The sequence below is a fragment of the Macaca thibetana genome, chromosome 12, assembly GCF_024542745.1.
Source record: "Macaca thibetana thibetana isolate TM-01 chromosome 12, ASM2454274v1, whole genome shotgun sequence".
In the NCBI taxonomy this organism is placed as follows: domain Eukaryota; kingdom Metazoa; phylum Chordata; class Mammalia; order Primates; family Cercopithecidae; genus Macaca; species Macaca thibetana.
In genome coordinates, this window is record NC_065589.1 from 64,983,454 (window position 1) to 64,996,462 (window position 13,009).

Genomic DNA, 13,009 nt, shown 5'->3' on the forward strand with positions numbered 1-13,009 from the left:
GCAGAATAGAGTAATATGTGTGTGTGTGTGTTGCACAATTACACATTGTGCAATTGAATCTGACCCCAGAGGGCTGAATTGTCATGCCAATGAATGACACAGGGTAGAACATTTCTTACGTTAACAAACATTCTCTCTCAGTGTGCAATGAGTCATGAAGGTATAATATTGTCTCCATCCACAGTAATGTTTGGCCAGTATATACATTGGAGGTTACCATGATTCAATTAAGCCTTTCATTGAGGCTGAAAAAATGCAAATTAACTACCAATGACATAAAGAAGACCTAAAAGAAACCAGAGACAAAGGGAGATAATCTACCAAGAATTTGATTGGCAGCTGGCTTTTTAGCAGCATCAATTGCACTTGATAGGGGAATAATACCCAACTACCTTACCTTTTAAGATTGATTAGAAAATAAACATATTTTCATACAAAACTAAAAGCATTTACCACCAACACTAAAAGATACTCTAAATGATTGTCTTTGGGAAAAATAAGAGTAAAACTATATCACAGAAAGAATGAAGGAGATGTTGGAAGGAATGAGGAGGAAAAAACTGGTACACATGTGGGTAAATCTAAGCAAACATTAATAATAACAATAATAATAATGTCCAATAGGGCCAACATTTGGAAGGCCTTAACAGGGCGTTGAAATTTGAACTTTAGCCTGTATTTTCGTGAAAATATTGAAGGAGTTTGAGTTGTCTAGTAATCATCTCAGGGATATAGTTAATTAGTGGTAAACTTGAAAATAATAATGGTGTCATGCAATGTAGTGTACGGGCTGCATGTTAACCAAGGGCCTGATGGGAGAAGGCAGTCAGGAGGCTCTTGTTAAATTGAGCTGATCTGTGCATTCCCAGTACAGTGAGTAGGGTGTTCATTTTGCCATTTGCTTTTGTTTGGATGCTGTTATAGAAGCATTAACTTGATAAATTGAAGTACACAAAACAAGACAGCAGGAGTCTCTTTTGCCATTCAAAATGCCAAGTTAAATGCCTTGTAATTGGCTTCAAATAGCAGAGCTTTCGTTGTTTTTCATCTCCACTAAAGGATAAGAATTGGAGGTATATTGTGATATGAGGGGTTTGTTACATTTGTATGAGAAAATTTCGTGAAAGTGACATTTGCTAGATGTGTAAAATGGATGAAGATTGTGGAGTTGCTTTTCCTGAGGTTGTGAAAAGTAAATACCATTCATCTGTCAGGACTAAATTGAGGGATGCTTTGTCAGACACAATGGGGTAGATGAAAAGAACTAATACCAATCTGATTTGCCTGCTTTCTTGATAGTACATGGTACTATTCATGAAGAATAGCTTATACTGTTTGGAAAAGGTATTTGCAAATTCTAAATTTTTAGATGAAAAACTAAGTTTAACAGAAACAAGATTGGATGAGGATGAAGAGATTTGCAATTGACTGACGGTTTGATGTTAGGCTGTTCCTAGGCTCCTGGGGACACTACAGTGTTCCCACTGGGCTAAGACTGGAACCTCTCTAGCCATGTGTGGAACACAGCCTGGTTCCCAGTCCCTGATCCATTTTCCACTCTATAGCTGGATCCACACCACAGGACCCTCACCTGTGGGCCCAGCTTTGCCACAGCCCCTATCTATGAGCAGTTCTGTGTCTCCTTAAAACATTGTGCCTCACATTTCATACCGATGGGCCCCTTCTTTTCTTCTGCCATTTCCCTCCCTTTCACTACCAAGAGTATAAGCTGATCCTTAAAGCTCCACCTGGAGGCGAGGGCCCAGCTGCCTGCTGACAGGCTCAGTTTCTTTTCTGCCCAGACTTTCTACTCTGGCCTTCATAACCACACTCTGATGCCTATCAGTGTGGTTTGTGCTCTACCTAGGATTGCCCTTACACCAACTGCTAGATATATTGCCCCCTGAGAACAGTTGCCTTGTTATCTCCAGAAACCGGGTTTTGCCTGCTCTATCAGAACTGCTTTCTGCTTCTGCAGTCTCCTATGACTGCTCATACGCTGGAGTAATGGACGGCTAGTCTTAGTAATCTATCTTGCACTGCAGTTAACCAGACTATCATATTAATGGTGTGAAAGATATGTATGACTTTGGGAAGCAGGAGAATGTAGACGTTAAGAAGGTAGATCTGGGGGGCGGAGCAAGATGGCCAAATAGGAACAGCTCCAATCTCCAGCTCCCATCACGAGCCACACAAAAGACAGGTGATTTCTGCATTTTCAACTGAGATACTGGGTTCATCTCACTAGGGAGTGCCGGACAATCGGTGCTGGTCAGCTGCTGAAGCCCGACCAGGGAGAGCTGAAGCAGGGCGAGGCATCGCCTCACCTGGGAAGTGCAAGGGGGAAGGGGATCCCTTTCCCTAGCAAGGGGAACTGAGACACTCAAAACCTGGAAAATCGGATAACTCCCACCTCAATACTGCGCTTTACCAAGGGTCTTAGCAAATGGCACACCAGGAGATTATATCCCACACCTGGCCGGGAGGGTCCCACGCCCGCAGAGCCTCCCTCATTGCTAGCACAGCAGTCTGCGATCTAAGGGCAAGGCAGCAGCAAGGCTGGGGGAGGGGTGCCCGCCTCTGCTGAGGCTTAAGTAGGTAAACAAAGCCTCTGGGAAGCTTCAACTGGGTGGAGCCCACAGCAGCTCAAGGAGGCCTGCCTGTCTCTGTAGACGCCACCTCTGGGGACAGGGCACAGCTAAACAAACAAAAAAAAGCAGCAGAAACCTCTGCAGACACTAACGACCCTGTCTGACAGATTTGAAGAGAGCAGTGGATCTCCCATCATGGAGTTTGAGATCTGAGAATGGACAGACTGCCTGCTCAAGTGGGTCCCTGACCCCTGAGTAGCCTAACTGGGAGACATCCCCAACTACGGGCAGACCGACACCCCACACCTCACACGGCAGGGTACGCCCCTGAGACGAAGCTTCCAAAGCAAGAATCAGACAGGTACACTCGCTGTTCAGCAATATTCTAGCTTCTGCAGCCTCTGCTGCTGATACCCAGGCAAACAGGGTCTGGAGTGGACCTCAAGCAATCTCCAACAGACCTACAGCTGAGGGTCCTGACTGTTAGAAGGAAAACTAACAAACAGGAAGGACACCCACACCAAAACCCCATCAGTACGTCACCATCATCAAAGACCAACAGCAGATAAAACCACAAAGATGGGGAAAAAGCAGGGCAGAAAAGCTGGAAATTCAAAAAATAAGAGCGCATCTCCCCCTCCAAAGAGACGCAGCTCATCACCAGCAACAGATCAAAGCTGGACAGAGAATGACTTTGACGCATTAAGAGAAGAAGGCTTCAGTCCATCAAACTTCTCAGAGCTAAAGGAGGAATTACATACCCAGCGCAAAGAAACTAAAAATCTTGAAAAAAGATTGGAAGAATGGATAACTAGAATAATCAATGCAGAGAAGGCCATAAACGAACTGACAGAGATAAAAACCATGACACGAGAAATACGTGACAAATGCACAAGCTTCAGTAACCGACTCGATCAACTGGAAGAAAGAGTATCAGCGATTGAGGATCAAATGAATGAAATGAAGTGAGAAGAGAAGTCTAAAGAAAAAAGAGGAAAAAAAAATGAACAAAGCCTTCAAGAAGTATGGGATTATGTGAAAAGACCAAATCTACGTCTGATTGGGGTACCTGAAAGTGAGGGGGAAAATGGAACCAAGTTGGAAAACATTCTTCAGGATATTATCCAGGAGAACTTCCCCAACCTAGTAAGGCAGGCCAACATTCAAATTCAGGAAATACAGAGAACGCCACAAAGATACTCCTCGAGAAGAGCAACTCCAAGACACATAATTGCCAGATTCACCAAAGTTGAAATGAAGGAAAAACTGTTAAGGGCAGCCAGAGAGAAAGGTCAGGTTACCCACAAAGGGAAGTCCATCAGACTAACAGCAGATATCTCGGCAGAAACTCTACAAGTCAGAAGAGAGTGGGGGCCAATATTCAACATTCTTAAAGAAAAGAATTTTAAACCCAGAATTTCATATCCAGCCAAACTAAGTTTCATAAGTGAAGGAGAAATAAAATCCTTTACAGATAAGCAAATGCTTAGAGATTTTGTCACCACCAGGCCTGCCTTACAGGAGCTCCTGAAGGAAGCACTAAACATGGAAAGGAACAACCGGTACCAGCCATTGCAAAAACATGCCAAATTGTAAAGACCATCGAGTCTAGGAAGAAACTGCATCAACTAACGAGCAAAATAACCAGTTAATATCATAATGACAGGATCAAGTTCACACATAACAATATTAACCTTAAATGTAAATGGACTAAATGCTCCAATTAAAAGACACAGACTGGCATACAGGATAAACAGTCAAGACCCATCAGTTTGCTGTATTCAGGCGACCCATCTCACATGCAGAGACACACATATACTCAAAATAAAGGGATGGAGGAAGATCTACCAAGCAAATGGAGAACAAAAAAAAAAAAAAAAAACAGGGGTTGCAATACTAGTCTCTGATAAAACAGACTTTAAGCCATCAAAGATCAGAAGAGACAAAGAAGGCCATTACATAATGGTAAAGGGATCAATTCAACAGGAAGAGCTAACTATCCTAAATATATATGCACCCAATACAGGAGCACCCAGATTCATAAAGCAAGTCCTTAGAGACTTACAAAGAGACTTAGACTCCCATATAATAATAATGGGAGACTTCAACACCCCACTGTCAACATTAGACAGATCAACGAGACAAAGTTAACAAGGATATCCAGGAATTGAACTCACCTCTGCAGCAAGCAGACCTAATAGACATCTATAGAACTCTCCACCCCAAATCAACAGAATATACATTCTTCTCAGCACCACATCGCACTTATTCCAAAATTGACCACATAATTGGAAGTAAAGCACTCCTCAGCAAATGTACAAGAACAGAAATTATAACAAACTGTCTCTCAGACCACAGTGCACTCAAACTAGAACTCAAGACTAAGTAACTCAATCAAAACCACTCAACGACATGGAAACTGAACAACCTGCTCCTGAATGACTACTCGGTACATAATGAAATGAAAGGAGAAATAAAGATGTTCTTTAAAACCAATGAGAACAAAGATACAACATACCAGAATCTCTGGGACACATTTAAAGCAGTGCGTAGAGGGAAATTTATAGCACTAAATGCCCACAAGAGAAAGCAGGAAAGATCTAAAATTGACACTCTAACATCACAATTAAAAGAACTAGAGAAGCAAGAGCAAACACATTCAAAAGCCAGCAGAAGGCAAGAAATAACTAAGATCAGAGCAAAACTGAAGGAGATAGAGACACAAAAAACCCTCCAAAAAATCAATGAATCCAGGAGTTGGTTTTTTGAAAAGATCAATAAAATTGACAGACCGCTAGCAAGACTAATAAAGAAGAAAAGAGAGAAGAATCAAATAGACGCAATCAAAAATGATAAAGGGGATATCACCACCGACCGCACAGAAATACAAAATACCATCAGAGAATACTAGAAACACCTCTATGCAAATAAACTAGAAAATCTAGAAGAAATGGATAATTTCCTGCTTACACTCTCCCAAGACTAAACCAGGAAGAAGTTGAATCCCTGAATAGACCTATAGCAGGCTCTGAAATTGAGGCAATAATTAATAGCCTACCAAGCAAAAAAACCCCGAACCAGATGGATTCACAACCGAATTCTAACAGAGGTACAAGGAGGAGCTGGTACCTTTCCTTCTGAAACTATTCCAATCAATAGAAAAAGAGAGAATCCTCCCTAACTCATTTTATGAGGCCAACATCATCCTGATACCAAAGCCTGGCAAAGATACAACAACAAAAGAGAATTTTAGACCAATATCCCTGATGAACATCGATGCAAAAATCCTCAGTAAAATATTGGCAAACCGAATCCAGCAGCACATCAAAAAGCTCATCCACCATGATCAAGTGGGCTTCATCCCTGGGATGCAAGGCTGGTTCAACACATGCAAATCAATAAACATAATCCAGCATATAAACAGAACCAAAGACAAAAACCACATGATTATCTCAATAGATGCAGAAAAGGCCTTTGACAAAATTCAACAGCCCTTCATGCTAAAAGCTCTCAATAAATTCGGTACTGATGGGACGTATCTCAAAACAATAAGAGCTATTTATGACAAACCCACAGCCAATATCATACTGAATGGACAAAAACTGGAAGCATTCCCTTTGAAAACTGGCACAAGACAGGGATGCCCTCTCTCACCACTCCTATTCAACACAGTGTTGGAAGTTCTGGCTAGGGTAATCAGGCAAGAGAAAGAAATCAAGGGTATTCAGTTAGGAAAAGAAGAAGTCAAATTGTCTCTGTTTGCAGATGACATGATTGTATATTTAGAAAACCCCATCATCTCAGCCCGAAATCTTAAGCTGATCAGCAACTTCAGCAAAGTCTCAGGATACAAAATTAATGTGCAAAAATCACAAGCATTCTTATACACCAGTAACAGACAAACAGAGAGCCAAATCATGAATGAACTTCCATTCACAATTGCTTCAAAGAGAATAAAATACCTAGGAATTCAACTTACAAGGGATGTAAAGGACCTCTTCAAGGAGAACTACAAACCACTGCTCAGTGAAATAAAAGAGGACACAAACAAATGGAAGAACATTCCATGCTCATGGATAGGAAGAATCAATATCGTGTAAATGGCCATACTGTCCAAGGTAATTTATAGATTCAATGCCATCCCCATCAAGCTACCAATGAGTTTCTTCACAGAATTGGAAAAAACTGCTTTAAAGTTCATGTGGAACCAAAAAAGAGCCCGCATTGCCAAGACAATCCTAAGTCAAAAGAACAAAGCTGGAGGCATCATGCTACCTGACTTCAAACTATACTACAAGGCTACAGTAACCAAAACAGCATGGTACTGGTACCAAAACAGAGATATAGACCAATGGAACAGAACAGAGGCCTCAGAAATAATACCACACATCTACAGCCATCTGATCTTTGACAAACCTGAGAAAAATAAGAAATGGGGAAAAGATTCCCTATTTAATAAATAGTGCTGGGAAAATTGGCTAGCCATAAGTAGAAAGCTGAAACTGGATCCTTTCCTTACTCCTTATATGAAAATTAATTCAAGATGGATTAGAGACTTAAATGTTAGACCTAATACCATAAAAACCCTAGAAGAAAACCTAGGTAATATAGGCATGGGCAAGGACTTCATGTCTAAAACACCAAAAGCAATGGCAACAAAAGCCAAAATTGACAAATGGGATCTAATTAAACTAAAGAGCTTCTGCACAGCAAAAGAAACTACCATCAGAGTGAACAGGCAACCTACAGAGTGGGAGAAAATTTTTGCAATCTACTCATCTGACAAAGGGCTAATATCCAGAACCTACAAAGAACTCAAACAAATTTACAAGAAAAAAACAAACAACCCCATCAAAAAGTGGGCAAGGGATATGAACAGACATTTCTTAAAAGAAGACATGCATACAGCCAACAGATACATGAAAAAATGCTGGTCATCACTGGCCATCAGGGAAATGCAAATCAAAACCACAATGAGATACCATCTCACACCAGTTAGAATGGCAATCATTAAAAAGTCAGGAAACAACAGGTGCTGGAGAGGATGTGGAGAAATAGGAACACTTTTACACTGCTGGTGGGATTGTAAACTAGTTCAACCATTATGGAAAACAGTATGGCGATTCCTCAAGGATCTAGAACTAGAAGCAGCATATGACCCAGCCATCCCATTACTGGGTATATACCCAAAGGATGATAAATCATGCTGCTATAAAGACACATGCACATGTATGTTCATTGTGGCACTATTCACAATAGCAAAGACTTGGAATCAACCCAAATGTCCATCAGTGACAGACTGGATTAAGAAAATGTGGCACATATACACCATGGAATACTATGCAGCCATGAAAAAGGATGAGTTTGTGTCCTTTGTAGGGACATGGATGCAGCTGGAAACCATCATTCTCAGCAAACTATCACAAGAACAGAAAACCAAACACCGCATGTTCTCAGTCATAGGTGGGAACTGAACAATGAGATCACTTGGACTCCAGAAGGGGAACATCACACACTGGGGCCTATCATGGGGAGGGGGGAGGGGGGGGAGGGGGGAGGGATTGCATTGGGAGTTATACCTGATGTAAATGAGGAGTTGATGGGTGCTGACAAGTTGATGGGTGCAGCACACCAACATGGCACAAGTATACATATGTAACAAAGCTGCACGTTATGCACATGTACCCTAGAACTTAAAGTATTTAAAAAAAAAATTACCAATAAAAGAGAATAATTTTAACAACAACAACAACAAAAAAAGAAGGTAGATCCTAGGGTTAGGCCGCTTGGATTCTAAATTCAGCTTCACCATTTACTATCTAGGTGACATCGTTAAGATTTGTAAACGGTCTGATTTTACTATACTGTACATGCAGGCTAGCAAGTTAATCTGCTACAGTCTCATGGATGCTGACAGAAGACATGAGACTCCTGGATCAGTGACAAAAAACAGTTTATTACTCACAACAACAGCAATAGTTTGAGCATCAGCATTTTTGCTGGTTCCCTGACCCCAGTAATAGCACATATAGTAGATTGCATGACAGCAGAGGAACCTCAAATGTCAGCAACCCAAATCTTTTATAATGAACAGTGAGCCTGCCTGACTTCTGTCTAGAGGGAGATATTGTCTTTATTATACTGGATAGTAAACACTTCTGTTCTTTGCTCTGAAAGGAGACAGTATCTCTGTCTTCCAAGGCTGTTCGTTGTATAAGCATTCCCAAAAGATACAGCCAGTGCCTCTCTTTGCCACATGTGCAGAAACACAAAATATCCATAGAGAATTATCTCCCAAGAACTTTGGGTAAGTTCTTAAAGCCTTAGTTTTCTCATCTGCAAACTGGGATTAATGGTAAAACATAAGTGAATATAAAACAGATATAGTGCATATACAATGCTTAACATCATCCCTGACACATAGCATCATGCCTGACATGTTGACAGAAGGGCTTAGCCAATGTCAATTACTATTATAAATTATTTTTTCTTGAATAAGGTACAGGCATGTTTACTGAATTCTTTGTTTTCTCTAGTAAATAGAATATTGCAGCTTAATGATGTTTCACATTATTTGAATCACCAAAGATTAGAACCAAAAAAGACCATAAACCTGGCATTTATAGATAAGAAAAAGGTTCAAGAGCTTATGTGATTTGTTGCATTTCATACAGCAAAACTGTAAAAATAACAAAGATTATTTGATTTAAAATTCAGATTCTTTTTAATTTCATATAATACCTGGAACTCAGTAAATATTGGAATTACAAATGAAGTGAAGCAAGCCTGTGATATATTAGAAAACATTTCACATGTTCATTTGGTCACTCCCCTCTTACTTGCTTGACTTACCAACCACCTTAAATTTGTCCCCTGAAGGCAAAAATAAATAAAACAAATAAGTAGTGGAAAGTTAAAATAAGTAACCCACATCTCCTCCTTGCTTTTATCCCCGCTATAGTCACTGTCTCCATGGCAGAAAAAAACAAAGAGCCAAAAACAAAACTTCCAGAAAACTACAAGGAAAGTGCTTGCTGTATGTGTAGGTGATATTGAAAGTGGTCCCATTCTGCCTAAAGGCAGGGAAATTCTGATGGAATATCTGGCAGCTTTATGCCAATAGCTTTATCTTGGTTTATGGACAAACTTTCTAAGGCATGAGGGGGAGTAGCAAGAAAGGGGAAAGTAGGGGGTAACAGAAATAACATCTAGTTCCAGAAGGCAATATGTGAAAATCCAGAAAAGGAATTTATCCCAAAAACATCCGCAAAAATCATTTATTTTTGTACCTCTTCTTAATTCTGACCCCATTGTTTCTCTATCTTCTTTAAAAATGAAGTCATAGCTTTAGTTTTTATATGGCTCTGAAATTCTTTCCAGGACTGTAGGTCAGAGTTGGTCATGCCCAGGTAACCAAAGAAAGATTTTAATAAGGACATTCAGTGATAGGGAATGTGAATTGCCCTTCATCTTTTGTGCACCTCAAGTCCTCTGCGTAATTACCTTGCACTCCAGGTGATTCTGTTCTGGATGTCCCGGGTGCCTCACAAGTGCTTCCTGAGTTGGTGAGGCTGCCGTCATCCCTCACCCACAGTGGGCACTGCACTGCCTTCTGCTGGATACAGCAGGAATTGTTCTATTTTGCCAGGGCTTTGTACCTCTTCCTAGGGCACCATTGTGTGTGTGTGCGTGCGTGTGTGTGTGTGTGTGTGTGTGTGTGAGAGAGAGAGAGAGAGACAGAGAGGACAGAAAGAGAGACATAGAGAGACTATGATATAAACATGCTTTTTCCCTCTTGCTTTAGAGAAGTCCCAAGTATGTCACTTGTTTCATCTACATTGTGAAGAATTTACGGAAATAGTTCTTTCAGTTTTTACTTGGCGCATTCTGTCTCTCTGGAATCAGAGACTTTGGAGATGAATTTCTTGAGAGTGCAATGCAGTAGTAAAAATCCCTATGCCTAAACCTCCATGATAAGAAAGCCTTTGTTAGGAGTAGGCCCATCACGGCTGGGTTTTTCTGCCCATATGAGGACTTCTCCATCACAGGCTCCCAGCCTTTCCTCATCAGGCTTCTGCGGAAGCCTCCCACCAGTATGATTTGTGTCCAGTTATGTCTACCCAGTGGTAGACACAATTAGAGCTCTTTTGCAGAAGGTTGCCAGGCCTGCTGACCCCACTGGGCCCAGCCTGACAGGCATGTTTAAAACTAGTAGCGGATAGGTCTAGAATCAAGCTGAAATCCCTGCTACAGATGTGAATTGTGTGCCATATACATATGGTATATGCCATATGCCAACAAAAGAATTGACTTATATCCTGCCTACCTCCAAATGTGAGTATGGGCACATGCCTTAAATTCCAGGTGTATCACAGTTTGTTTACTTATTTATCCTTCTTTTATCCAAGAAGCAATACAAGCTGCTTTAGGCACAGTTCCTATGTCACAGCCCTCATAATCTGTTGCTTCACTTTATGTCTTCATAGATGTGAATTCTTTAGTTAAAGACTGATTTACAACATCTTTCAGTTAACTTTGAAAAATATTCATTCTGAAGTTAAAATACTAGTATCAACAACTCTCTGTACTCAATCTCTGTAGATGCAAATAAAGTATTATAATCAGGCATATAGAGGAAGTGTGGAATTTAGCGAAGGATGTAGCAGTGTTTTTATGTTTTAATGTTCTTACTGCTCTCTTTGTCCCAGGTTATGCAGATGTATCTTCCGTTTTGTGGAATTGCCATATCTAACGCTCAGCTCTTTGCTGCTTCAAGGAAAGAATATGAAAGAAGCAGAGTGAGTAAATAAAAACATTATTGACACTCCTCAATACTCTCTTTCTAGTTTCTGTAAGTCACTATGTCTTTTAAAAACAGCCAATGAATGATCTTTGAATAGTACAGGAATCTTTTTTTATTTGTATAATTCTGCAAGGCTGTGGTTGAAGATACACTTGAAGCAATAAGCCCAAATGGAAGTGGATACAAATTATCTGTTGTTATTTGGGAGAAGGGGTACAAGCTTCTTTTAAAAATGAAATTGGCTGGGCACAATTGCTTATGCCTGTAATCCCAGCACTTTGGGAGGCTGAGGCGGGCAGATCACAAGGTCGGGAGTTCAAGACCAGCCTGGCCCACATGGTGAAACCTTGTCTCTACTGAAAATACAAAAATTAGCTGGGCGTGGTGGCGGGTGCCTGTAGTCCCAGCTACTTGGGAGGCTGAGGCAGGATAATCGCTTGAACCCGGGAGGTGGAGGTCACAGTGAGTGGAGATTGCGCCACTGCACTCCAGCCTAGGTGACAGAGTGAGACTCCATCTCAAAAAAAAAAAAAAAAAGAAAATTAATATCACATCTATACTGTAAGGCCGCAGATAAATCCTTGCTTATTTATGGCTTTGAAGCAATAACACAATTTGGTGATGCTTTTACAACTAAGTTCCTTTAAGAAGCAAGTTATGTTACAAACATGATCTTACCCCCACTTCCCAGATTTTATTTTTGAATTGAAACAATTTTTGGATTGAAACAATTTTTAAATTGAAAGGGTTTCTGAAAGTGCCCCACACTAGATACTTGGAACAATAATGCAAAGACTGTTTTATAGTATTATAAAGAAACACTTAGAGAGATCTCTTATACCTTCAGGAGCTACAGATCTAAGTTGCAAAAAAGGCAAAGTCTAGTACTCAAAAAATGCTAAATTATCAAATAGAGATTAAATTATATTATACTCATTCTAATGTTAAATATAGGAAGATTACTGTAACAATTTAGAAATATATTTAACAAAACGATGTTCAAAAGGGTTTGAAACCCTTAATTAATCTGGGCATCAAGTTGATTAAAATTTCATTTGCTAATTATTATGCTTTATGGATATTTTTTATCAGTAAACAGATGAACAGAGTTGACTAATACAGCCATGGTCCTTAGCATGGCATACCACATCTTTTCTCTGATTTGATCTTCTTTTCATCTTTAGCCCCATGTCTTACCATGCTCCTGCTTTCATCTGGCACTCCAGCAATATAGTCCCCAATTTCCAGCAAACAATCTGTTTCATTTGATCATACCTTTAACCGTATTCATCTCTCTGCCTTCAATGCCTCATGTCAATCCCACTCCTTCCAACCACACCGTCTGCCTCACACATTCTTCAGGACCCAGCTCAGCCTTCTGATTAATCTTCCTTTCTACACTTATGGTTTTGCCTTGTATCTACTACCACTATCCTATTATGAATACTTATCACACTGTATTATGATATTTAAGGAGGTCCCACCTCTCCAACTACATTTTGAACTCCTTAAGGGAAGCTTCATGTATGATTAATCTTTGCATTCTTGTGTATGGCACAATTAATTTATTCATTCAACAAGTATTGATTGTGTAGTTCCCTTTCACATGCTGTCT

At 40.2% G+C, this 13,009-nt stretch overlaps 1 protein-coding gene across 1 annotated transcript in view; it reads left to right on the top strand.

Moving 5' to 3' along the window:
* PDE11A (phosphodiesterase 11A) overlaps window positions 1-13,009 on the top strand; it is a 467,408-nt gene that overhangs the window by 157,074 nt on the left and 297,325 nt on the right. Inside the window, exon 3 of the mRNA XM_050750610.1 lies at window positions 11,300-11,389. Within this exon, the coding sequence (XP_050606567.1) occupies window positions 11,300-11,389 (90 nt within the window). The remainder of the gene's footprint in view (window positions 1-11,299; window positions 11,390-13,009) is intronic.